Source organism: Pelodiscus sinensis, unplaced genomic scaffold (assembly GCF_049634645.1).
Source record: "Pelodiscus sinensis isolate JC-2024 unplaced genomic scaffold, ASM4963464v1 ctg39, whole genome shotgun sequence".
In the NCBI taxonomy this organism is placed as follows: Eukaryota; Metazoa; Chordata; order Testudines; family Trionychidae; genus Pelodiscus; species Pelodiscus sinensis.
In genome coordinates this window covers 27,308-50,958 of record NW_027466048.1, presented here as the reverse complement: position 1 = coordinate 50,958, position 23,651 = coordinate 27,308, and the positions used below count along the sequence as shown (strand labels likewise).

The window sequence follows — 23,651 nt, the reverse complement described above, 5'->3', positions numbered from 1 at the left end:
GCTCTGAGCCTTGCTCAGGTCCCGCACAGGAATTCCTGTCTGCAACCCTGCTAAGTTTCCCAGACCTGAAGAAGAGCTCTGGGTGACTCGGAAGCTTGTCTCTCTCACAGGCAAAAGTTGGTACAACAAAATATATTACTGTGTCATCCACCTTGTCTCTGTATCCATGAATGGATGCATGGACAGCTCTCAGAATAAAGTACATGTGGGGTGAACGGGTAGATGGAAGAAAGTTTGGCTGGAAGACAGACTGAATAAATCTTGGAGGACTGGAAAGGTAGGTGGGTAGGGAAAGCTGCAATGGGTAGATTTATGGTTAAAAATGTGAAAGACAGATTAGTTAAAAGTCAGGATAGATGTAAATAACAATACTTAGTCCTTAATTGTATTGCTTTGCAAATGTGAGACAGGAGACAGTATCTTTATTCCCCACTTTTAGAAATAGTGATATTGAGGCACAGAGAGGGGAAGTGACTTGCTTATGGTCACTCAGAAGTTAGTGGCAAAGCCAGTAATAGAACTTAGACTCCATGTCTATGTTCAGTGCTGAAAAGCTGCCCCTAAATTATATAAAGCCACACTCATTTGTAATGCTGTGGCCTGTTCAGTGGCAACCACAGATCAAAGTGTGCAATGCAGCAGCACTTTGTTCTGAGTGAGTAGGTGGGGCCTGAAGAAACTTCATCCTTCACTTGCATCCTTCATCCTTCACTAGCCATAGAAGTATGGTACACGTATAGCTCAGTCAGCCCCAGGATGGGCTTCCCTTCCCTTGCAGAATACTACTGGTCATTGGCCCTGAAATGTGAGCCAACGGTGCTGAGATACTGCAGTGAGGAGCATGACATGAGAACCCATAATAGAATAGGGACTCTATGGGATAGAGCCTTAGAGTTGCAATGTAGAACTCACAGTGGCCTTTCAGCAATAATCCAGGCCACCTTGAACCTTCCCTTCCCATCCTAGTGGTTGGAGCCTCGATAGGAGAGTTTTGTGCAAACGGGCTGGGTGATTCCAGTTCTCCTCATATCTTTGCTTTGATGGCTAAGCTGCTCTTAGTGGACTGAACAGGCTGAGAACACACCCCGGCATTGTCTGTCCAGCCCAGTATCCTGTATCCTGATGGTGGCCGGTGCCAGGTGCTCCAGAGAGAGTGAACAGAACAGGTAATCATCAAGTGATTGCTCTCCTGTCATCCATTTCCAGCTTCTGACAAACAGGCTACAGATGCTAGTTCTACCTAGGCTGGCTGAGAGCCATTGACAGACCTAACCCCCATGAATTTATCTAGTTCTTTTTTTGAACTCTGTTAAAGTCCTGGTCTTCACAACATCCTCTGGCAAGGAGTTCCACAGGTTGACAGCGCTGGGTGCTTACCCTTTGTCATGGGCCCCCATAGCTCACGTTTCCTAGGGATGGGAAAAAGTGATGCGAGTGACAAGGGTGTCACTGGTGGGACTCCTATGGCTACACTTAGCCCCGTTCTGCTGTCTTGGGGTTAGACCCCTGAGCCCCCAGTGTGCTCTAACACTGAGGTGGGGGGGCTCCAGGGGGCCCCTGCCCGCGGGTCAGTGCGCGGCTCGCAGCGGGGCTCGGCTCAGCGCAGCCTGGCCCGCCTCGCGCCGCCGCGCGGTGGGGAGGGGCGGAGCGCGCGCGCGCGGCCGCCCTGTGGCGGTTGGTCCCTCCCCGGCCACCGTAGCGGGTCGGCGCGAAGGGGGCGGGGCGGGCAGGAAATTTAAATTGGGAGCCGCGGAGCTGTGAGGAGAAGGTGGCGGAGGTGAGCGACCCCCCCCCCCCCCCCCCCCCGGCTCGGCTCCGCACCCCAGGCTGGCCCCGCCCGTGCTGGTGACGCCCCCACAGGGACGGGGCGGGAGAACGGCGCAGTCACTTGGCGGGGGGGGGGGGGAGGTTGAAATGAGCCCCCCCCCCCGTCAGCTCCCTGCTACGGGAACGGGGGGGGAGGGGCGCGCGGGCTCTGCCCTGCCGCTTAGCGTCACTGAGCCCCGCCCCCCGGCGCGTCCCGCGCCACGCGCTCTCAGCCCCGCCCCTTCGAGGCGCGCGGGACCAGTCCCGGGATGCGGCCGGGCGCGCGCTCGCGCCTGCTGCCCGCGCGCCCCCGCGGCCGGCTGATCCCTGGCGGCTGTGTCTGGCAGGTGCGATGGGGTGCCACGCGGAGAAGGGGCGCAGGAGACCCCCCGACAGGCAGCAGCGGCGGGACGTGGTGGGGCCCTCCGGGAACCTGCCCTTCCTGGGGAAATCCTTCTACCTGGATCTGCCGAGCAACAAGCCGACGCAGTTTCTGGTGGCGACGATAAAGCAGCTGGGTGGGGTGAGTATGGAGGCGCCTGGCCTGCTGGAGAGCAGGAGCAGCTGGGCTCTAGCTCCAGAGGAGCCAAAGGCTCTGGGCTGCTGCAGGAGTGTTGCATTGGCAAGGAGCAGAGTTGCTGAATGCGTTTGGGTGGGATGGTGAAATGGAGCGCCTCTAGTTCAGCCCTTAATGAAAAGTAGTGGGGGGCGAGGGGTAGGCATGCATTCCTGGAAAGCCCCAGACCTGTCTCTTTACCACGTGTGCTTCCACCTGCAGGACTCAGGAAGTCGCAGGACTCTTTTCAAGCCTAAAAGAGAACATCCCAAGCTGCTTATGCTTCTCTTTGTATAGGACCAGGTTTTCCAAGGAGTGTCAGTTCTTTAGGAGTATTGGGTGCTGGTCTCTTTTGGAAATGTAGCTATTAAATGGGAGCCAATTTCTTGAAATCACTGCTACAGACCTGGGTAAATCCCTGTGATCTGGCATGGCTGGGTAATGCAGACTATTGCTAATCCATGGTGCATGGATAAATATCATAGGCATTTACCCAGGTTTGTAGCAGAGACTTCAAGTTACCAAAGGGCCAATTTTTCAAGAACAGAGCATTTGGGGGCTGGATGACACTGGCTGTTGCATGTAAACTGATTCTCAAGTGTCCTAGCTCTCTAGGCTAACCAGTATAATCTGCAAAATATCTTTCAGATGCATGTCATTAATGATCTTGCATGATTGGGGAGGAAGCTTTAAGACTGGAAGGGGAGACATGTCTAGCTTAGACAAGGTCTCACACAGCACTCTTCTTCCACCTAAGCAACTGAAGATGGTGGCTGCTTTGTGTCACTGGCTACCAAGATGTTCAAATCTTGCTGTATTGCTCTGCATCTGACCATGTTTTTGTCTCTGATGCAGGTGATTGAAAGTTTCTTGAGTAAAGAAGTCAGTTATGTGGTTTCCAGCAGCAAAGAGGCCAAACTGGACTGTGTGCCTGGGAAACAGACTGAGACACGGAGCAGTGCAGCTTCAGGCGATGCCAAAGCAAAAACTCTGCCCTCTTCTGTGCCCAAAGGGAGCCGTGGGGGGCCTCATCACAAGCCAGCAGACAGCGTAAGACCTTGGCAGGCTTAAGCCTTGGGGTAGTGGTTGGTGGGAAGCAGAGCGTGAGAGTAGTAGCTACAGAAGTCTGTCTGCCTCGCTGAGAATACCTGTCTGTTCATCTGTCCTAGTTACACTGATCAATAGGCTCTGCCCAACAAGCAGTGCCTCAAGATGCCTAAAATGCTACAAAAGTAAAAGATTTATCTCCAAACATTCTACAAAATGTTCATAGAAATTGGTGCAACTGCCTCTGGGGTGCAACAGCATACAGTGGCATGACACTGCCCTTCATTTACGGTTCACAATCAAAATGGGAAGTGTTAAGGGGGCAGACTAACTCAGCATGACTGGCTCACCCAGACGATTGCTTATCCGTGGTCCATGGGTAAATACCATAGGAATTTACCCAAGTTTCTAGTAGGACATGTTGGCATAGAAGCTGATATTTCTCTTCTGGGTTGCTACAGATTGGAAGCATAGCACGCCTTGCTGTCTTTGCCAGGCTAAATGCCAGAAGAAATTGTTTGTTTGGCTGATTAGTTTTGCGCTCAGCTAAGATCATAGGGGCTTGTTTCTTGTATAGATTTGCTTCTAATTTCTTCGTATGTGACTTGTTCTGGCACTGTCTGGTGGGATGGATGTGAATGGTGCCCCTTCCTGCTTTGAATGTCATTGGGTTTTGCTCCTGGCACAAACCTTGCTAGAGCAGAAGAGTCATCAGGGAACTGGTAGGATGCCTTCAGGTCCCCTACATAGAACTTTCAAGGAAAGCCTCCTTGCAAGCTCCTGTGTGAGGCAGAGGAAGACTCGATAGATCTAAGCTGAACCTCCCAATGCACCCTGGCAGGTGGGAGGATACCCTGGAGAGGAGGCAGGGGCAAGAAATGAGTGGACTGGGGCTCCATGCTGGTCAAGGGGCTCAGTGTTGCACTTCAGGGCCTGTCTTTCCAATCTTTAAAATCAGTGACTATTGAACTGTTCTTAGTAGAAAAGACCCTGGGCAGCCCCTGTTGAAGTCATGGCCAGCACCCTGCCTGGTAAACACAAAAGGTCAGATGGCTTGAGTCCCACCCACAAACTCGAAGCAACCTTGCTCTTTCCCTGAGGTCCGATGAGGCATGTTGCAGCAGGATTCCCCTGCTGGGTATGCCAGTGCAGAGGCCAAATGGCTTCTGTAGCAGATCTGGCATGAGTCCCCTGCTGCACTGTTAACCGAGCCTGCACTACAGTCTCTAATCCAGGGGTGGGCAGCCATTTTTGATGGAGGCAGCCCACTCCCAGATTTTTGGAGTGGTCAAGGGCTGCATTCTTCCATTATACTGGAGGAAATGTGGGGTCTGGGATGGAAGTTGGGTGCAGAGGGGAGCATGGGGTGAGGGATTGGGGTGCAGGAAGGAGAATGGGGTTTGGGTGAAGGAGGCGGTTGTGACCTGGGGCACTGGACTGACCAACTAATCACTGGATGATTTAAAGTAACTTTTAATTCAGAGAAGTGACTAAGTGAACACATGAGTGGCTGTGGGTTTTAGTTTTACCTATATGGATGCAGGAGGGGGATAGAGGGTTTGGATATGTGGAGTTGGGGGGCAGATGTTGGGGAAGGGAGGGGCTGAGGTGGCAGAGGCAGGCTTTGGCCAGGAGACTTACCTAAGTGACTCCTGACCAGCAGCCCAGCACGTTTCTCAGGAAGGCAGGAAGCCTGCCCTGCCCCCGCACAGGCTGCAGGGCCATTTGTGTGTAAATAACCATGAGCTGGAGGGGAGTGGGGCATGGTGCTTTGTGGCTGCCTGTTGTTCTTGGTTAGAAACCAGCTGGTGGGAGAAGTGCCTGAAGGCCGCCCCCCCCCCCCCCCCCCTTCCAGGAACATAGCTTTTAAAGAGCAGTTGCAGGTGGTGTGGGGCAAGCAGGGAGCCTGCCTGGGGCTCCCCACAGAGTCCGCAGGCCTGATCCAGTGGCTTGATGAGCCGTATTTTGGCCAGGCCTGCTCTAAACCATCATGCTTCAGCATGATGGCTTGGCCTGCAAGTTGAGGGCTACAGATGTCCTTGGCAGACTCAGTCATATAGGACAGCCAAGTACAAAGCCACTTGCAGCTGCTGCCCGGGAGACAGTTGTCCTTGTCAAAATGGTATCTGCAGTGAAGAGCCTGGGCTGGAGAAGGGGAGTGTGGGGCTCTGAGCAAATCTGAGCCTTCTCCCCTGAGAAGGTTAAACCCTTTGTATTCTCTCCCTGGAGGTCAGTAAGCTGGGGTGGGAGTGCCGGGGACATGGTGCGCGATGTCTCCAGGAATCTGTCCCTCTCGCTTTAAAACGCTCTGGGCAGCAGCGTATTGATCCACTTCTCTGGCTGCTCGGGAGCCTTTGGTCTGAATGCTACTTGGCCTGTGTCTTCTACAGGCTCTGATCAGCAGGGGCAAGGAGCTGCTGCAGAAGGCCATGAGGAACCAGGTAAGCAGCATGCTGATGGGCTTCTCCCGCTAAGCAGGTGGGTGCGAGGTGTTGCTGAGCAGAACAGCCATCCGGCCTGTGCCTGAGGAAGGGACTTGGCCGATTACAAGACTCCACCTGGGCCATTGCGAGTGAGTCCTCCATTAAGAAGTGCAGGGCTGTAATGGTGCCTGGTGGTCCAAGCCATTCAGCTCGTTATGGGGTCTATTCCATTCCCATGTGCTGCCTCCCAGAGATGGCTCTCGAGCTGGACAGTAACCGGGAGTCACTTAAAGGGCAAGCTACCCCTGAAAACTGCTACTGAGCAGGAGGGTTGCAGCCTTTCCATTAGGGAAGCCATGGCTTCTAATTCAAAGCTGAAATAAGCTACGTCAATTGCAGTGCTAAAGTCAAAATAGCTTATTTCTGCTCTAGGCACTGTCTCCGCAGCAGGAATTCCGAATTAGCGAAATCAGAGGAAGAGTGCTCTTGCTCCTCCTCAGATGAGGGTTACAGGAGTCGGAGTAAGGAGTCCTCCAGCTTGCCTGTGTAGACTCAGACTCTGTTATTTCGGAATAATGCTGCTGTGTAGACATGGAACTCTCCTCTTGCTTGTGCAGGACTCCAGCAGTGGCAGTAGCATCCTTGCCAGTGCCCGCTCCTGGGGGGTCCAGATCCTGCATGTGGATGGTATCCTTCTACACAAATTGTATGGGGCCCGGGGAGACTGACCTCTAATCTCTAGCTTCTGCATCTAAGTCAGTGGTGTTGGTTATGGGGACAGCAGGAATTCAACTGTGGCAATGGATCACATTGACTGAGGCTTTGCTGGCCTCGAGAAACAGACTTTGAAGGAAGGGTCTTCTAAGATCTGGGGGGAGGAGGGGTGGGCTTTGTCAGACCATCTGACTGCAACCGTCCTCTCCTGAGCCAAGGATTCCAGTTGCCAGGCAGAGGCACAGAACTGCCACTTGGCATAACCTTGGCCTCTGTCAAAGCCAGGCCCTTGTGGATTGATAGCCATGAAGGCTTTGGCATTGGCACAAACCATGTTTAGCATCAATAGTGTCACAAGTCCTGTGGAAGTGCCTTGACCTGGCATGTAGCAAGCCCCATCCGTTCAGGAGGAGAGCACAGCAGCCAGCATCTAGAGCCAAAAGCTCTTGGTTCCAACTGCTGCTTACGGCTTGTCTACATTTGCTGGGCTGTTGTGATCGGTTCCCTGGGGGTTAGCTGTAGCAACCAACAAACAGCTCCCTCCAATCAGGCCACTAGCTCTGGCCAGCCCTTCTTCCCTGGACGGAGGATGTGCAATACCACACTTTGCCCACAGGTGGTGGAGGAGGGTCGATGTATGGAATTGCAGTTCATCCTCTGTTTGCTATGTCTGCTGTGGGGTATTGGCTCCTGCTGTTTCTCTGGGCTTTGGCTCCTTGACCTCCCACCCCATGCAGACATGATGGCCTATGTGCAGCAGCTGCTGTTCCGCACAACCAGAGCAAGGAAGAAGAGTGAGAAGATGACGGTAACTCACTTAAACCTTGCCCCCACTCCAGGGCTTCCTGGTAACAGGAGTGAAATCAAGTGGGTTTTTGCCCCTTTAGCTAGCCCAGGGTCTTACAGCAGGTTCACTTTAGGGCTTGGCTGAACATGCAAGGTCAATGAGCAGGGCTCCACAGGGGTCAGATTTCTCCAATGCTGATCAATATTTTTATTAACAATGCCTAGATACAAAGGCCAGGAGGGTCTGAGTTCCTATGTAAATGGGCCATGGAACTTCCTGCAAACAATTCCTGGAGAAGAGCTTCTAGGAAAACATCCAATATTGATTTAAAACATCTCAGGATAGAGAATCCGTTGTGGCTCTGGGTAAACTGTTCCAACAGTTGGTTACTTTTTTTCTAGTCTGAACTTAGTTTCAACTTGCAGCCACTGGATTATGTTACATTTTCTCTGCTAGATTGAAGAGCCCATGATGGAATAGTTGTTCCCTAGATAGATATTTACCCACTGTGCTCAAGTCACACCTTACCCTCTTTGAGGGACAGACTGAGCTCCTTGAGTCTCTTTCACTGCACAGCAGGTTTTCTAAGCTTTTGACTAGTTTTATGGCTCTTCTCTGAACTCTCCCCAACTTAACATCCTCCTTAAACTACCTACCCCAGAACTGGATGCAGAGTTCCAGCCCCAGTTGTACTCTTATTTGACATGGGTGCAATAGTTATATTATCTCTAACTGAGATTGCCCTGTTTATGCACCCAAGGATTAGCCCACTTGGCCACAGCATCCCCATGGAGTTTTTCATTGGCAAACATTATCAGGACAGTGATAGAAATGTAGCCGTGTTAGTCTGGGGAAGCTGAAGCAAAATACAGGACAATGTAGCACTTTAAAGACTAACAAGATGGTTTATTAGATGATGAGCTTTCGTGGGCCAGACCCACTTCCTCAGATCTGAGGAAGTGGGTCTGGCCCACGAAAGCTCATCATCTAATAAACCATCTTGTTAGTCTTTAAAGTGCTACATTGTCCTGTATTATCAGGACAATGACCTGACAGAAAACCTAAAGACTTTAAATAGCATAGATCCAAGAACTGATCTCTGCAGGACCCCAGTAAAAATGCATCTGTTGGAGGAGAGAGCCAGTTTTGATGCATTTAGCATGTGCCACATTAACTTTACATACTAGTTTTTAATCAAAGTATCATGAAGTACACAGAAGCCTCTAACATCAACACTGTTACTACTTTCAGTCGATCTTGTAAGCTCAACAAAATAAATCAGTATGACATGTTCCCCATAAACCTTCTAGGTAACACTACAAAATCTTTGATAAAGTTACAGGTGACCCAAAGATTAGTGCAGTAATTTAAGAGGACAGGATACTGTTAGTAATCTAAATAATTCAATGATCACAATCCAGTAATGCATTTTAATACAGCCAAATGTAAAGTAATACATCAAGGAATCCAGGTTATATGTACAGAAGGAAGACTGTTTTGAGGGAAGTAGTGACTCAGCAGGACAGTGTCTGTAGATATTCACTCAATATGAGATCTGTGTAAAAGTGTGGTAAAGAACAAGTATAGAAAAATCAGAAGTAGGGAAGTGATGGTTTGGTTTAGACCTGTGGTGTCCAACCAGTTCCAAAGCAGTAGCTGTCATAACTTCCAGTGTCGTCTGTACTGCCAGTGTTCCGTGCCCTCTAGTCAGGGATGTCCCAGTGCATTCCTGACAGAACCTCTAGTCCATCGGTGATACACTTTCAGCTGCGTGCATAACCATCAGTGCTCCCTTTATCTAGAGTGTTGGACCCCGTGCACTTGGGTCAACACAGGAGATCTCTGAGAGCCCCCAGAAACGACAGAGGCAGGCAAGGCTTGAAATCAATCAAGTAGGTTTGTCATATGCAAAGCTCTAACAGTTGGTAGCAGATTCTACAATGCTACACCACTGCGCCTTTGGCCGTGTTGACAAGGTACCAACACATAACAGGCCTATTGCCATATAACAGATATTAATAGTGGAAACAAAATACAGGACTATGTAGCACTTTAAAGACTAACAAGATGGTTTATTAGATGAGCTTTCGTGGGCCAGACCCACTTCCTCAGATCAAATAGTGGAAGAAAATAGTCACAGCCATATATACCAAAGGATACAATTTTAAAAAATGAACACATATGAAAAGGACAAATCACATTTCAGAACAGAAGGGGAATGCGGGGGGGGGGGGGGGGGGAGGAAGGTGAATGCCAGTGAGTTAATGATATTAGAGGTGGGGAAGGGTAGATGTCTGTGAGTTAACAGTATTAGAGGTGATAATTGGGGAAGCTATCTTTGTAATGGGTAAGATAGTTGGAGTCTTTGTTAAGTCCCCTGCGGAGAGTGTCAAATTTTAGCATGAATGCCAGTTCAGAGGATTCCCTTTCAAGTGCAGATTTGAATGTCTTCTGAAGTAGGATGCAGGTTAGCAGGTCATTGAGACGGTGTCCTTTCTGGTTGAAATGACAGTTGCTTTTAAATTGTATTCTTTAGTATATATGGCTGTGACTATTTTCTTCCACTATTTGATCTGAGGAAGTGGGTCTGGCCCACGAAAGCTCATCTAATAAACCATCTTGTTAGTCTTTAAAGTGCTACATAGTCCTGTATTTTGTTTCAGCTACACTAGACTAACACGGCTACATTTCTGTCACTATATTAATAGCGGTTAGTCAAAGTTAAGCCACTGTGTATTCTGTAAGTCTAGGCAATAACACCTGCTGTTCAGGTGCCTAGCGCACCCTCCAGGTCGGCCAGTATGCAGCATTTGCGGTGGCCTTTTATAGACATGAACAAACTGACATCACTTCTTTATGTACCAGGTTACCAGCCTTAAATGTATTAGATTGACTCCACCTGATGTACCTAGATATAATCAATTACCTTGTATGTAGTGGTTTGATCAAAACATCCCTATCCATCATGCTGTCATCCTGACCCTGTGTCGGTATGTCCCTGCTATCTATGGGGAGTGTATTGGTACCCAGATGTTTCTGCAGCAAGATGTTCTGTTACCAGCCTCCTGAAATGTTTGTGCCTGGCCTGTGCCTAGTTCCTCCTAGGTATGTGTGTTTCTGCAATATCAGCAGCCCTGTCCTTGCCTAGTTTCTGAGAGTAGGACCTGCCTCTTGCTCACAGTTTAGCTTTGCTTTGTTAGCAAAGCATTGACTATTGTTCAGGCCTTAGGCCTCACACCAGGCCTTTATTGTCAGGTCCTTTTATTACTACAGTAGTCACTATAGTGGCTACGGCTATAGCAGACTAGCCACACTCAACCCAACAAATAGCCACATGTGGCTAGCATGGACACCTGTCAGGGATGTTCTAGACTGACTTAAGCCTATGCTAGTGTGGGACTGGATGATCCATCTAGATCCCTTCATTCCTAGGATTGTCTGGTGTTGGTAAGACAGCTACTAGAACGCTGCCTAGTTCTCATGTCCACACATCAGGAAAGATGCGGACATGCCAGAGATCCCAAAGGGAGCACAAATGATCTAGGCCCTGGAAAGCCAGCCTCACAATGCTGGGGCTTAAACTCAGTCTTCATTTTACTGAAGAGGAAGCTGAGGGTGACTTGCTCACGGTGCCTAAGCACTGACCCATGGACAGGATCCTTGGTCATGAAAGGGGCTTTCAACTCTGCTCCCGCCTGGTGGTTGGATTAATTTGGACATATGCCACTGACACCAGATGCAGCTTGCCAGCACTGGGAGGGAGTGAACGGCTGAGCTGGGAGGGTGCAGTTAGGATTATGCAAAAAGATTCTTTATCCTGCTCTGAGAGCAGCACTGCAGCCCTTCCTTTGTGGACTGGTGAACAGGAAGTGCTGCTCTGCCTTTCCCACTGTCCTCTGCATGTCTGACACAAGCAGCTGTGCAGAAAGAGTGGTTATTAAATCTCACATTTCAGGGCTCAAAGCTGCCTGCAGAGGTCAGGGCTAGGGATGTGAACACCGCCTGCTCCCCCTGCATGTGAACGTGTAACGGCTGGAAAGTTCAGTGCTTACACGTACTAAAGTGTCATTTGAACATCCCTAGTCAGGAAAGAATCTGTTCTTTTGGTCAGATGTTCTGGGTTTTTCACGTGCCTCTAAAACAGCAGGGATTGGCCACAGCTGGAGATGATGCTGAACAGGGTGGACCAGTGCCCGGAGGCAGTGCAGGGAATGATGTCTCCATTGCCTCGTTAGTGTGTCTGCTCATGCTCAGGGTCACACTGATCACTCGCTGTTGGGTTGGGAAGGAATTTTCCTCCAGGTCAAACTGGCAGATGTTGGGTGAGTGGGGGGGTTTCCTATGCAGTATGGGGGTCTCACCAGATCATCTGGGCAGGTCACATGATCAGTTCCCTGCCACTGCAGAGGCCTTGAGAGAGTGAGGCACCGCTAGTGTCCATGTGGTATGCAGCTGCATCTGAAGGCTTCCTTAAGGATGGAAGTACCCTGGGTTGCCCATTTTCCCTTCTCCCTCCCCCCTCTCCTTCTCTTCTTCCCCACCCCCGGCTCTGGAATTGGAAGGCTGCTGAGTGGCTGTTGTCTGTTTCTGTCTAGGTGAAGTGTTTCTCAGTGGGGCCAGGAGTCCTTAAAGGTCAGTACAGACGTTTTATTCTCAGCTGTGGGGCATTTCCATGACATTACCCAGTGACACTCAACAAAACTATTTGCTTTTGTGAGAACTTCTGTTCCATCAAAGCCGTGTACTGCCCAGGTGAGGGATGTAAAATCATTTACAGAGGGAACCATGTAACTGCCAAGAATCTGAGCGGTGCCGTGCTGCAGGCTCTGCGGGGAAAGCTAAGCTTCTACCAGGGAAGCCTCACTAGCAGCAGGGGCTGCTCACCTGCTCCCCAGAAGGCTTTGCCACAGGCTCTGCAGCCAGGAGCCACAGCGTGTAACCTGCGTGCGGGGGGCTGGGCTGTAACATCCCCTGGCCATGGCAGCCCAACTGGCCAGAGCAGTCCCTGCCTGCAGCAGGTTCCATCGGGCTAGAGTGAGCTCTGCCGGGCTGGAGGGGAGCTGCTCCGGTCCCTGCGGTTAAGTGGAGCCAGAAAGCCTCACTCATTAAGGATGGGGCTTCTGGTAAACCTTCTACGGCCCTTGTCCAAGATCCGACTCGTTCTGTCTGGGCTCCCCTTGCTGTGCTCTAAAGCCTGTGCGGCACTTTGATGTACAGCAGAGATGTTGCCTGTGTGTCTGGCTTTATGCTCTTGATACCCAGCGGGATCGTGTAAACTTGTCACTCATTTGTCTGCTTAGCTGGTCTCTTCTGCGCTATGAGAGGCTTTCTAGCAGGGCTTCTAGAACTGGGAGTTAGGGTGAGGACTGTGCTACTGGTGCTTAAGTTTCTGAATCCACTGTTGGCTGGGAAAAGAAGTAGGAATAAAACCTCCTCCGCAGATAGCACGTTTCCCCACATCCCACTCACAGCTGTTAGCAGGAGGTTGCAATATGCTGCTGCAGTGCCACAGTAGGACTGACCCTGCCTTAAAAAATCCCCCGTGTTTATATACTCGGCTCGCTACTGCCCAGATGGGATGGGTAGCACACATAGCTCCAGTGTGGCCGTGCTTCCATGGCCTAGACCACCAGGGCGGTTGTGCAGTCTGTGCCCTGCCTCGTCCTGCCAGAAAGGGAATGTTGGGAGAAGCCTTTGTTGCCTTCAAAGCATTCAGGCTGGAAGCAAGTCTGTCCCCTAACTCTCTGCAGCAGGCTGTGGGGTTTTAAAGGTGACCTTGAGAGCTGGGGCACCGTGGCCCTGTGCCTCTTTTGCTCCTATAGAGTGGGACCAAGATGGCTGGAGCTCTGGCCCCCTTGCTGCCCCTGACACTAGCCCTCACTCTTGTCCGCCCTGGAAGAGCTCCGTGCCGGAGAGCCAGTGCTGAGACTGCACTCAGTGCCAGTGGGGTGGGGGCTGTCAGTAATCAGAGCACTTGCTTTAGCTTATGCAGGTACCAAATGCTGCTGCACTTCCAGCCTCGCTTTAGGTCCCTAAATATGGGTCTGACTTTGAAAAGTGCTGAGCACCCAGCACTGCTGTGGCAACATCCCCGCCTGGTGCTTTCCCAGCTACTTCCCCTGGTGACTTGCTGTCCTGGATGAAAGACTTTGGCTCCCACCTGCTCAGAGGCCCTGGGGTCACTCTACCCCAAGCAGGGGTGGTCAGACTTGGTGTTGAGCTCTCTGGGCCGGGCTAAAGAAGGAACCGTCCCCAGTTCTCAAGCCCAGGGTTCTCGAACGTCACTGCACTGTGACCCCTCCTGCAGTCCTGGAGCACCGACGCCTGAGCCCTGATGTCCTGGGGTGGGGCAGGAGGGAAAAAGTGAAACCCAAGGACTTCAGCTTCATCAGGGGCCGGGAATGTGAGCCCCACCTTCCAGGGCTGGAGCCTCAGGTTTTGGCATCAGCCCAGGCTGGTTGGGCTCGGGCTTAGGATAAAGTCCTCCCCATGGGGCAGTGCAGGGGGTGCTCTGGGGGAGAGGGGTCCCAGCAGCTGCTAACTGTGAAATTCTCCTTCTAGTGAGGAAACTGAAGCCTCCGTTTCTGAAGATCGAGGACCAGAGCAGGTGAATGAGCCACTTCAAGCTGATCCTCCCAACTGTGGCCAGATGTTGCGCTCCTGCCGAAGGACTGCAAGGGGTCCCTCAGCCCTAGGCTCCCTGCCCTGTGACCTTTAGTGTAACCTGCCAAGCCCCCGTTCACAGCTGCTTTGCTGCTGCACTTCTAGTGCTGAGAAGTGCAGTCCAGAAATGTAGCCTAGGCTGCACCAGGGATGGCCGTGCTGGGTGGAAGCCTGGGCTCCGTTCCTAGGTCAACCAGTTCCAAGTGGGCCTTCGTCTCCCTGGGCCTCAGTTCCTGTGTCAAGTGGGGGTCATTCCGCCCTGGTGTGGTGTGAGGGCAGGTTGTGTCCATGCACAGCTGTCACCACAGTGGGCCCCGGATGCTTCCAGCAGCATGGCCTGGGGGGTGGAGCAAGGAGGAGCTAGATAGGCCGTTGGGCTTGACTGGCAGCACTCAGCGGCTCCACGGCCAGTTGGCAGCCAGCATTCAGCAGAGTGTCCGGGGGCAGCATGGGGGGCTGCTCTGGCACCGGCATCACCAGCACCTCAGAGCCCTGCCTGGGATGATGTAGTTGGAATTGGCTCCGCTTTGACCAGGAGGCTCCATGACCACCTGAGGTCTCTTCCTACCTGTGTCTACTGTGATGCTCTGGGCCTCTGAGAGCTGCTCTGCTCACTTGCAGAATTTCAGGCTTCAAAACCACCAAGAACAGATTCTTGCCACTTGCCAGGCTGCCTTTGTCCCTATAGTAACATCTGTGATGAGCCCTGGGAGGCAGCAAGTGCTACGGGACTGAGGCTTCTGATGCACTTTCTTACTAGAATGCAGTTGTTTCTGGGGTGTAGCTCATTGTGCAGCTAAGACAGGCAATCCTTTAGAGGTAATGGGGGAGGACAGTGTCTGGAACTGAAGTGCCTTACGTGCTCTTTGGAGTGAGTGTCTGCTGGGTTGCTGCCTGGCTACAGGACCAAAGCTTCAGTCTGGGAGTTGCATGTAACAAAGCGCAAAGAGCAGAAGGGGAATTTCCCATTGGTCAGCAGGTTTGGGGTAAATCTTGCACTGCATGGACAAACTCCACCCCACTGCTGGAGGTGAGAGAAACAGAGGGAAATGGGTTGCCTGGGGGGATGCTCCTTGGGCCAGGAGCCATCTTAGTGCTCTTGTGCCGTGTGGAGATCTAAAAATGAAACGACTAACCATTTAACCCATAGGCCAGGTGCCCAACGTGTTACAGGCAAAGAGCCAAAATAGTTGTGCACATAGTGCAAGGGGCAAAGTTGCCTGGGGGGAAGACGCAGCTTTAAAAGAAAATTCTGGTTTGGCTTTTTGGCCACATCAGGCTCCCATTGGCTGGTGCCATTTTGCTTCGCTGTGCCGGACGTCTCCCCTACCCCCGATGAGCACAGGGAACTGGGGGCCCTTTGCAGGGGCGGCTTCGTGAGCCGTGGGGTACGCTTTGCGAGTCGCGCTTTCTGTGGTGAAGAGCCGCACGCGGCTCACGAGACACGAGTTGGCCACCCCTGCCATAAGCAGATGCTTATTGGTGTTGGTTACACTCAGCCTCCCCGGGCGGCAGCTTGGCTGTGGCAGGGTAGCAAAACTTTCTCCCCAGGAGCCAGGCGGGCAGGGGCTGCCGGCTCCACTCCTGGGGAGGCTGTGTTGCTGCAAGTATAAAGCTTTCTACCGCAGGGCCACAGCGCAGTAACCGTGGAGATTTTCACCATTTTTAACATCTCTAGTGCAGTGGACCAGGTGCATAACGGGCTCATGGGGGCCACTGCTAGGCAGATAAGCACCCCGGGTCCTGGTGTCCCAGGCTGGGGGAGTGTAAAGAAGCCACTGCGCTCCCAAGGCATTTCTAGCTGCAACTGTCCCTCACTGATCTGCACAGGCGGCTGATGGAGCACTGGGCCCAGTCCAGCTCTGCTCATGGCATGAGAGGGTGCGGGGAGAGGGTTGCCTTGGGATTCCCTCTTCCCCCTTGTCCTGCACTTGGAAAAGCCAGGGATAGAATTGCCCACTGGTGCTGCGGAGCCCAGGATGCTCATGGAAATCCCAGAGTCTTTGCAGGCTTGGCTGCAGGTGGCCTCCACGGCACTGCCCTGTCTCTTCTGAGAGGCAGAAACGAGGCCAGCCCTACTTGCAGCCAAGGAGCCTGCCCGGATGCAGAGCCTGGAGCTTGTTCAGCGCTGGTGAAATGAGGGCAGAGGCTGGAGCTGGCGGTCTCCAGAGCTGAACCCTTGGCCTAGAACTCTGCCCATCTTCTCTGGGAAGCAGAAAGCAAGGGGACCTGATGGCTCTGTAGGAAGCTGCCTGCCCCAGCAGTCTCCCAAGGAGGAGCCTCTAGGCCGAGTCAAGGCTGGTGTAACACTGAATCCGAAGCTAGCCCAGCGCTCTCTGGTCCTCATGTTAGATGGAAAGGAGAGCAAAGTGGAAGCCTCGAGGTGCCATCATTCATGCCCCTGTGCTTGGTTGAAGGCTGAGGGGCGGGAAGGGAGGAACCTGTGGTGGCCCAGGTAAGTGAGACGGGCCGTGCCTAATGTCTGACACTGGCGCTTGCAGGAGATTCCGGCCCTTCCATCACCAGTTCGAGAGCTTCCCTGACCTGAACTTCCTGGCACCAAGCAGATCCAGCCCATTTGAGCCTCTAAAAAGCCCATCAAGCTCCTGCAGACTGAGGTAGGTGGTGCAAGCTGCCCAGGAGCATGGCTGTTCCAGCCCCGCTGCTGCCTGGGAGCTGTAGGCATCCCAGGCTTCCTGCAGCCTCCGGAGATGAACATGGGGGCAGAGACGCTCCCTGTTGCATGCAGGTGTCGTCTAAGAAGATTAATGACCAGCGAGTTACTGGTACCTCCCCAGGTGTGTTTGTGCAAAGATTGGTACGGTGGTTTGCCAGGCGTGGATACAGGCTGCTTTTGGCCAGTCAGGCATTCCGTCCATGGGCATTCCTTCTCTGGTGCTTAGCTGGTGGGGCCTAACCAAGTGTCATATGTGGGGTGATGTTCTTCCTGAGTTTATCCAGCTCTGCTTATTCCCCCCGCCCCCTTGAACCGTGTTAGTCTTGGCCTTCATGACAACCTGTGGAACTCCTTGCCAGAGGATAACTGCACTGTGTGAAGAAATACTTCCTGTTCGCTGTAAACCTTCTTCCTATTAATTTTGTTTGGTGAGCCCTTAGTTCTTGTGTTATGGGAAGGAGTAAATAACCCTGTTTATGTGGTCATCCACATTCCTTCTTAGTTGTCCCTTTTCCAAACTGAAATGCTCTTCTCATAGGAAAACTGTTCCAGACCTGTAATCATTGGTGTTGCCTCTTTCTGAACCTTTCCCTAGAGCAGTAGATCTTTTTTGAGGTGGGGTGACCATGGTGCACCCTTATCTGTCCCTGTAACGATTCCCAACATTCTGTTTGCTTTTTGACTGCTGCTGCCTGTTGAGTGGGTGTTTTCAGAGAACACTCCACAACACTGCCAAGATCTCTCAAGTGGCAACAGCTCATTTCATGTTTTCCAATGGGCACTGCTTTGCCCTTATCAACACTCAATTTCATCAGACATTTTTGCCCAGTCACCCAGCTTTACGATCATAGACCCTAGAACTGGAAGGGACCTTGAGAGGTTGAGTTCAGTCCCCTGCCCTCACAGCAGGACCAAGCACAGTCTGGACCATCCCAGATAGGTGTCTGTCCAACCTGCTCTTAAATATCTCCAGAGATGAAAATTCCAGAACCTCCCTAAGCAAGTTATTCCAGTGTTTAACCACCCTGACAGTTAAGAAGTTTTTCCTAATGTCCAACCTAAACCTCCCTTGCTGCAGTTTAAGCCCATTGCTTCTCATCCTAACCTCAGAGGCCAAGAAGAATAGAAAACAGTTTTTCTCCCTCCTCCTTGACACCCTTTTAGATACCTGAAAACTGCTATCGTGTCTCCTTTCAATCTTCTCTTTTCCAAATTAAACAAGCCCAGTTCTTTCAGGCTTCCCTTATAGTTCATGTTCTCTAGACCTGTTAATGATTCTTGTTGCTCTTCTCTGGACCTTCTCCAATTTCTCCATCTTTCTTGAAATGTGGTGCCCAGAACTGGAGGCCTGATCAGCACAGAGTAGAGCAGGAGAATGACTTCTCGTGTCTTGCTCACAAAACTCCTGTTGATGCCTCCCAGAATCATATTTGCAGGTCGTCTGGGGTTTATTTGGGTTTTTGTTTTTGTAGCAACGTTACACTGACTCACAGTTGCTTCCCATTCTGTATGTGTGAAACGGATTGTTCCTTCCTAAGTGAAGCACTTTGCATTTGTCCTTATTAAACTGCAGCCTATTTACCTCAGACCATTTCTCCAGTTTGTCCAGACCACTTTGAATGATGACCCGATCCTCCAAAGCAGTTGCAACCCCTCCCACCTTCGTATCATCTGTAAATTTAATGAGCCTACACTCTATGCCAATATCTAAATCATTGATGAAGATATTGAACAGAACTGGTCCCAAAACAGACCCCTGCAAAACCCCACTTATGCCCTTCAAGCAGGATTGTTAACCGTTCTCAGGGAGTAGTTATTATCCAGCTCATTGTAGCCCCATCTAAGTTGTATTTGCCTAGTTTATTGATAAGAAGATCATGCGAGACCGTACTAAAAGCTTTACTAAAGTCTAGGTATTCCACATCCATCACTTCTCCCTTATCTACAAGCCTCCTTATCCTATCAGAGAAAGCTATCAGATTGGTTTGACATGATTTGTTCTTTAGAAATCCATGCTGGCTGTTACCTGTCACCTTATTATCTTCCAGATGTTTGCAGATGAATTCCTTAATTACCTGCTCCATTATCTTCCCTGGGACAGAAGTTAAACTGACCGGTCTGTAGCTTCCTGGGTTGTTCTTATTTCCCTTTTTATAGATGGGCACTTGACTTGCCCTTTTCCAGTCTTCTGGAATCTCTCCTGACTTCCATGGTTTTTCAAAGATGAGAGCTAAAGGCTCAGATACCTCCTCTCTCAGCTCCTTGAGTATCCTGGGATGCATTTCATCAGGCCCTGGTGACTTGCAGACATCTGATTTTTCTAAGTGATTTTTAACTTGTTCGTTTTTTAATTTTATCTTCTAAACCTCCCCCCTTCCCACTAGCATTCACTGTTATGCATTCCTTCATCATCAGACTTCTTCGTTTCAGTCTGCACCAAGACATCATTAAGCACCTCTGTCATTTCCAGGTTTCCTGTTACTGTTTCTCCCTCCTCACTCAGCAATGGGCCTACCCGGTCCTTGGTCTTCCTCTTGCTTCTAATATATTTATAGAAAGTCGTCTTGTTTCCCTTTGTCTGCAGCTAGTTTGAGCTCGTTTTGTGCCTTTGCCTTTCTAATCTTGCCCCTGCATGCCCATATTTGCTTATATTGATCCTTTGTAACATGTCCTATTTTCCACTTTTTATATGATTCCTTTTTTATTTTTTTTAGATCATGCACGATCTCCTGGTTAAGTCAAGGTGGTCTTTTGCCATACTTTCTATTAGGGTTGTCAATTTATCTGTGTTAATGCCTGCGATTAACGCAGGGCTGGATTAACATGTTAATTGCTTCAGCGCTTCAAAGGGGCAGCACATTAGGAACCTGGGGGTCAGCTGGAGTCCCCAGCTGACCCCGGGCTCTGTGCAGTGCTGCCCCTTCGAAGTGCCAGAGTGGCACTTCAAAAGGACAGCAACGTGGAGCCATGGATCAACTGGGGACTCCAGCGGACCCTGGGCTCCTGCGGTGCTGCCCCTTTGAAGCTCCACTGCTGGGTTTTAAAGGGGCAGCTGTACTGAGCCTGGGGTCAGCTGAGGACTCTAGCAGTGGTGTTTCAAAGGGGCAGCGTGTGTGATTAATTGGGATTATTAAGGGCACAAAAGCAAACTCTTCTGCTGCTTAGGAAAGAGAAAGTAGGGCTGTCAGTATCGTTAGTGCCCACGTGGAGGAGTAGCATGGGGTAGCAATCAGAGGGCCGGCTAATCCTCGACAGTGCCTCTGTGATGTCTCAGATACGGCCCCTGGCAGGCGGCACCTCCCGAGATGACGTCAGGCGACAGATTGCCGTTGATCTCTGTAACTCTCTGCAGCGTGCCTGGGACTTAACTCTTTTCAGTAGCTTTATCATCTTCCGACTTTGCCACCTCGCTGCTTTCTCTCTTTCCAGACCCTGAATTAATGTGTTGAATATTATTGGTCCCAGTACAAATACCTGGGGGCACCCCTCCATTCTGAGAACTGTTTAGTCCGACTGTTTCCTGTCTTAACCAGTTACTGACCCCTCACAGGGTCTCACCCCAGGACCACTTAATCAGCTTGGACCTCCCTTGAGCCTTGTGCCCTGGCTTCTGCCTTCAGGTCCCACCTCCACCCTTTGCCAAGGACCTGCACCGACCTGACACTGGTCAGGCTGCTGGAGTGTAGAGGCCATGTCCTGTCTCACTGAGCAGCGTTCTCGCTGTCCCCATGTGCTCCGTCTTCTCAGTCTCAGCCCATCTGCCCCGGGGGCAGAAGCCCTCTTGTACGGCACCCAGCACAACCGCGGCTTGGCACGGGAATGACAGCTGTATAGCCCTATTCTGTGTCCCCTGCAGAGCCCCGGAGGCCTGCCAGCCCCTCAGCACGAGAGAGGGGAGCCCCCGGTCCGGCCCGGCGGCGGTGCCCAAGAGGAGGAGGGGGTATTGTGAGTGCTGCCAGGAGGCCTTCGGGGAGCTGCAGACGGTAAGCTGCCTAGCGCCACGTGGGCTGCCTGGGGTTCGGGGCAAGCGGAGCCTCTGCGGACGTGTCCACCGTGCTGCCCGCTGGGGAAACAGCAGGTCTGGCCTTGGTTTGGCCCACGTCCAGTGGAAGCCGGGAGCAGGCTGCTTCAGCTGCCCTATGGCCTGGGCCCTGGGAGCCTGGGCAGGGCAGCAGCAAGGGGCGGCACATGCGCCCTCACTCGCTGCGCACCACTTCCCCATGGCAGCGGGAGGTCGAGCGCCCCAGCCCAGGGGCTCCCCACCACGGGCTGGGAGAGGGTGGCAGAGCAGCGCTGCCGGGTCTCTCCAGCTCCCACTACCGTGGTGAGTGACCCCTGCTGCTGTCCCACGCCAGGCCCCATGTAACCCCCCAGCTTGCGTTGCTCACGGGGCGGGGGGGGCTTTGGGCAAGGGGGATTGGGGTGGTGTTGGGGGGGTGGGAGGGACAGTCATGCCCAAGGCCTAGGGAGGGCCTAGCAAGCCAGGCTGGTGCCCACCAAGCTGCTGGGGGCTAAGCATGAGGGCACTGCCCCTGCCCCTTGCCTGTCACCCCTTGGCCCCCTAGCCCGGTGGGCAGTAGCTGGGTAGAGCAGCATTCCCAGACCTGTATCCTTGAGGGCCTCTAGCCTTCCCTGGCAGCTGCCATGCAGAGCAGGCAGCGCTTGAACTCTGCCAGCCTGGTGCCACAGCTCAGTGCACCCTGCTCTGCCGGAGGCCGCCAGCCCCATGCTCCCCTTGCTCTGTTCCAGCATCTCCAGAGCCCCCGGCACAGGCGCTTCGCCCAGGACGCCTCTCAGTATGCAGCTGTGGATCACGTCATCTCCCAGCTCCGCCACGACTTCGCAGAGCTCCCAGGCTGTGCCCTGCCCCCCAGGTAACACCCAGGGGCCCTGCTGCCCGGGGGGCGGCTGCTTACAACCCACAGCTGGAGCTGCTCCCTGCCCCGTGCAGGGGGCCACGCTTCCTGGCAGAGCAGGATGGGGACACGTTCGCTTCTGTGTCCTGGGCTCCTTCCCCTGCTGCAGCCTTGGCCCCAGAGCCATGCTGGGCTCCTCTTGCCCTCCCTGCCCACAATGCACTTCTGCTCCTCTGTCCCCCTCTTTCTGCCAGGGCTGCTGGGCCAGCATGTGACCCTGGTGACTTCCCTCCTGTGCTGGGGCCGTGCACAGCTGCACTTCCAGCTAGGCCCTGCCCCTGCGCAGCCCTGGCTTCCGCCCCACACGTGGGCTCCCACATTAAGTGAGTCTTTCCTCTCTCCCAGGGCACCCTGCTCACCCACAGCTGGCGCTCGAGCACAGGCCCTGCCCCCCAGGGGCGCGCCAGCCCCAGAGCTGGGCCCGAGGCACCGAGCAGCCAGGGAGGCCGAAGCGGAGCAGCAGTGCAGTGCAGCGGCCAGGCTGGGCGGGGAGTGCTCCGTGCCCCGGGAGAAGGCCGGCCAGCTCCCTGTGGCTGAAGAATCGCTCGCGGGGCGCCCCCTGCTGGGGCTGTGGGCTGAGCAGACGCTGCGACCCAGGCTGGCTGAGAGGGTCCCGGCTTGGGCTGCTGTTAACAGTACAGTGGGGGCTGCTGCCCCTGATCCCAGCCCGTGGACCTGTGCCAGCAGGAGCCTGAGTGGAGAGGCAACTACTTGCTCCCCTGAACCTGCCCCCTGGGATGCGCTGGAGCCCCCAGGAGCATCACCCTGCCCCAGGAAACGCAAGCGCTCTGCCAGCCTCCACCCGCAGCTGGCAAAGAGGCCGAGGTTGCGGCAGAGCAGCGACCCCCTGTGCCTGGAGAAGCAGGCGGGCTTGGCGCACAGCGGCTCTGTTCAGCAGGGCGGGGGGCTGGCTGCAGGAGGAGCTGCTGGCACCACCCCATCGCTGATGCTTGGAGCCGAGCTCTGCGGCTTCCCTGCCTCTGTGACCCCTCAGGACAGAGGCCATGTGGTGCCAGAGCCTCCCGAGCCGGCTCCCATGGCTCTGGCTGACGCCCTGGCCAGCCCAGCCGTGCAGCGGGGCTGGGACCGAGGGACTCCAGGCCTGCAGGAGGGGCAGCCCACAGAGAAGGCCCCGGCACCTCCCTGCTGTGCCCCTGGGTGGAGCCATGAGCTGCAATCGCCTGCCTGGGACAAGGCCAGCTGCCCAGCAGGCCACCCTGCCCTCCCCCACCTGCCAAAGCCCCAGGCCAGGCCTGGCGGCGCGTCCCCCTGCGTGCACCGTGCTGGGGTAGCCGAAGGAGTACAGTGCGAGCCCCCCATCACTACAGCCCTTGGCGAAAGCCTAGATGCCCTTCCCAGCACCAGCCAGCCAGCCCCAGGCAGCAGCTACGCTGGTCCCGCTCCGAGGCCATCGCCCTCTTCCTCTGAGTCGGACTGGGACCTCCAGCTGCTCGGCTCACCGGATGCTCTCTGGGGCCCTGGGCCCCGGGCCGTAGACCTGGAGGTGCTCCGCAGGACCTGCACCAGCATCCGGGACAGCGGCTACGAGGCCCATCTCTACGCTGTCCTCAGGCCGGAGGCGGAGCTGGAGCCGGCAGGCAGAGAGGAGCGGAGCCGCTGGACCTGTGGGGCGGAAGCGGAAGGAGCCCCCTTAACTGTGCTGGAGGCCTGCCTGGGCAGCTGGCCCAGCTAGCCAGGAGCTGCCTCTGGCACCTGCCTTCCCTGCCAGACCGTGACCAGCGCTGAGTGTAAGTGGGGGCGGGGCTGAGCCTGGGGCCGGCTGCCCCTGGGGCTCTGCCCGGGCTCCCCAGTGCAGGCCTGGCTGCTCCAGTGAGGGGAGCGGGTGGCCTTGCCGAGGCAAGACTGCTCTACAATGGCTCCCCCCCCCCCCCCGCCCTGCCCCTGCCCCTGGGGCGCTCTGCAGCAGCGGGGCAGGCGGGCCTGGTGCTGGCGGAAGGGCTCAGCACAGCGGGGCCTACTCTGCTTTCTGTGGCTCCTCGGCTGGCTCCCCCTCGGGGCAGGTACCGGGGCCACCTGAGCTGCTCTCGGGACTGATTCCCGT

The 23,651-nt window shown here is 53.7% G+C and overlaps 1 protein-coding gene across 4 annotated transcripts; it reads left to right on the top strand.

Annotated features, from left to right (window-relative positions):
- Positions 1 to 1,639: 1,639 nt before the first annotated feature.
- On the top strand, positions 1,640 to 23,651 carry DBF4B (DBF4B-CDC7 kinase regulatory subunit). Of its 4 annotated transcripts, XM_075918696.1 has the most exons (12): positions 1,641 to 1,777; positions 2,154 to 2,329; positions 3,218 to 3,412; positions 5,800 to 5,850; positions 6,450 to 6,519; positions 7,284 to 7,354; positions 11,929 to 11,965; positions 13,895 to 13,940; positions 16,498 to 16,614; positions 20,530 to 20,656; positions 21,423 to 21,547; positions 21,935 to 23,651. In XM_075918696.1, exons 2-12 carry the CDS (start codon positions 2,159 to 2,161, stop codon positions 23,280 to 23,282), a joined length of 2,358 nt encoding a protein of 785 aa, XP_075774811.1. In that variant the 5' UTR covers positions 1,641 to 1,777; positions 2,154 to 2,158; the 3' UTR covers positions 23,283 to 23,651. The 4 variants fall into 4 exon arrangements, with proteins under 4 accessions (XP_075774808.1, XP_075774811.1, XP_075774812.1 ...); XM_075918693.1 differs by lacking the exon at positions 6,450 to 6,519 and having other exon boundaries at positions 1,640 to 1,777; positions 7,163 to 7,354; XM_075918697.1 differs by lacking the exons at positions 6,450 to 6,519; positions 7,284 to 7,354.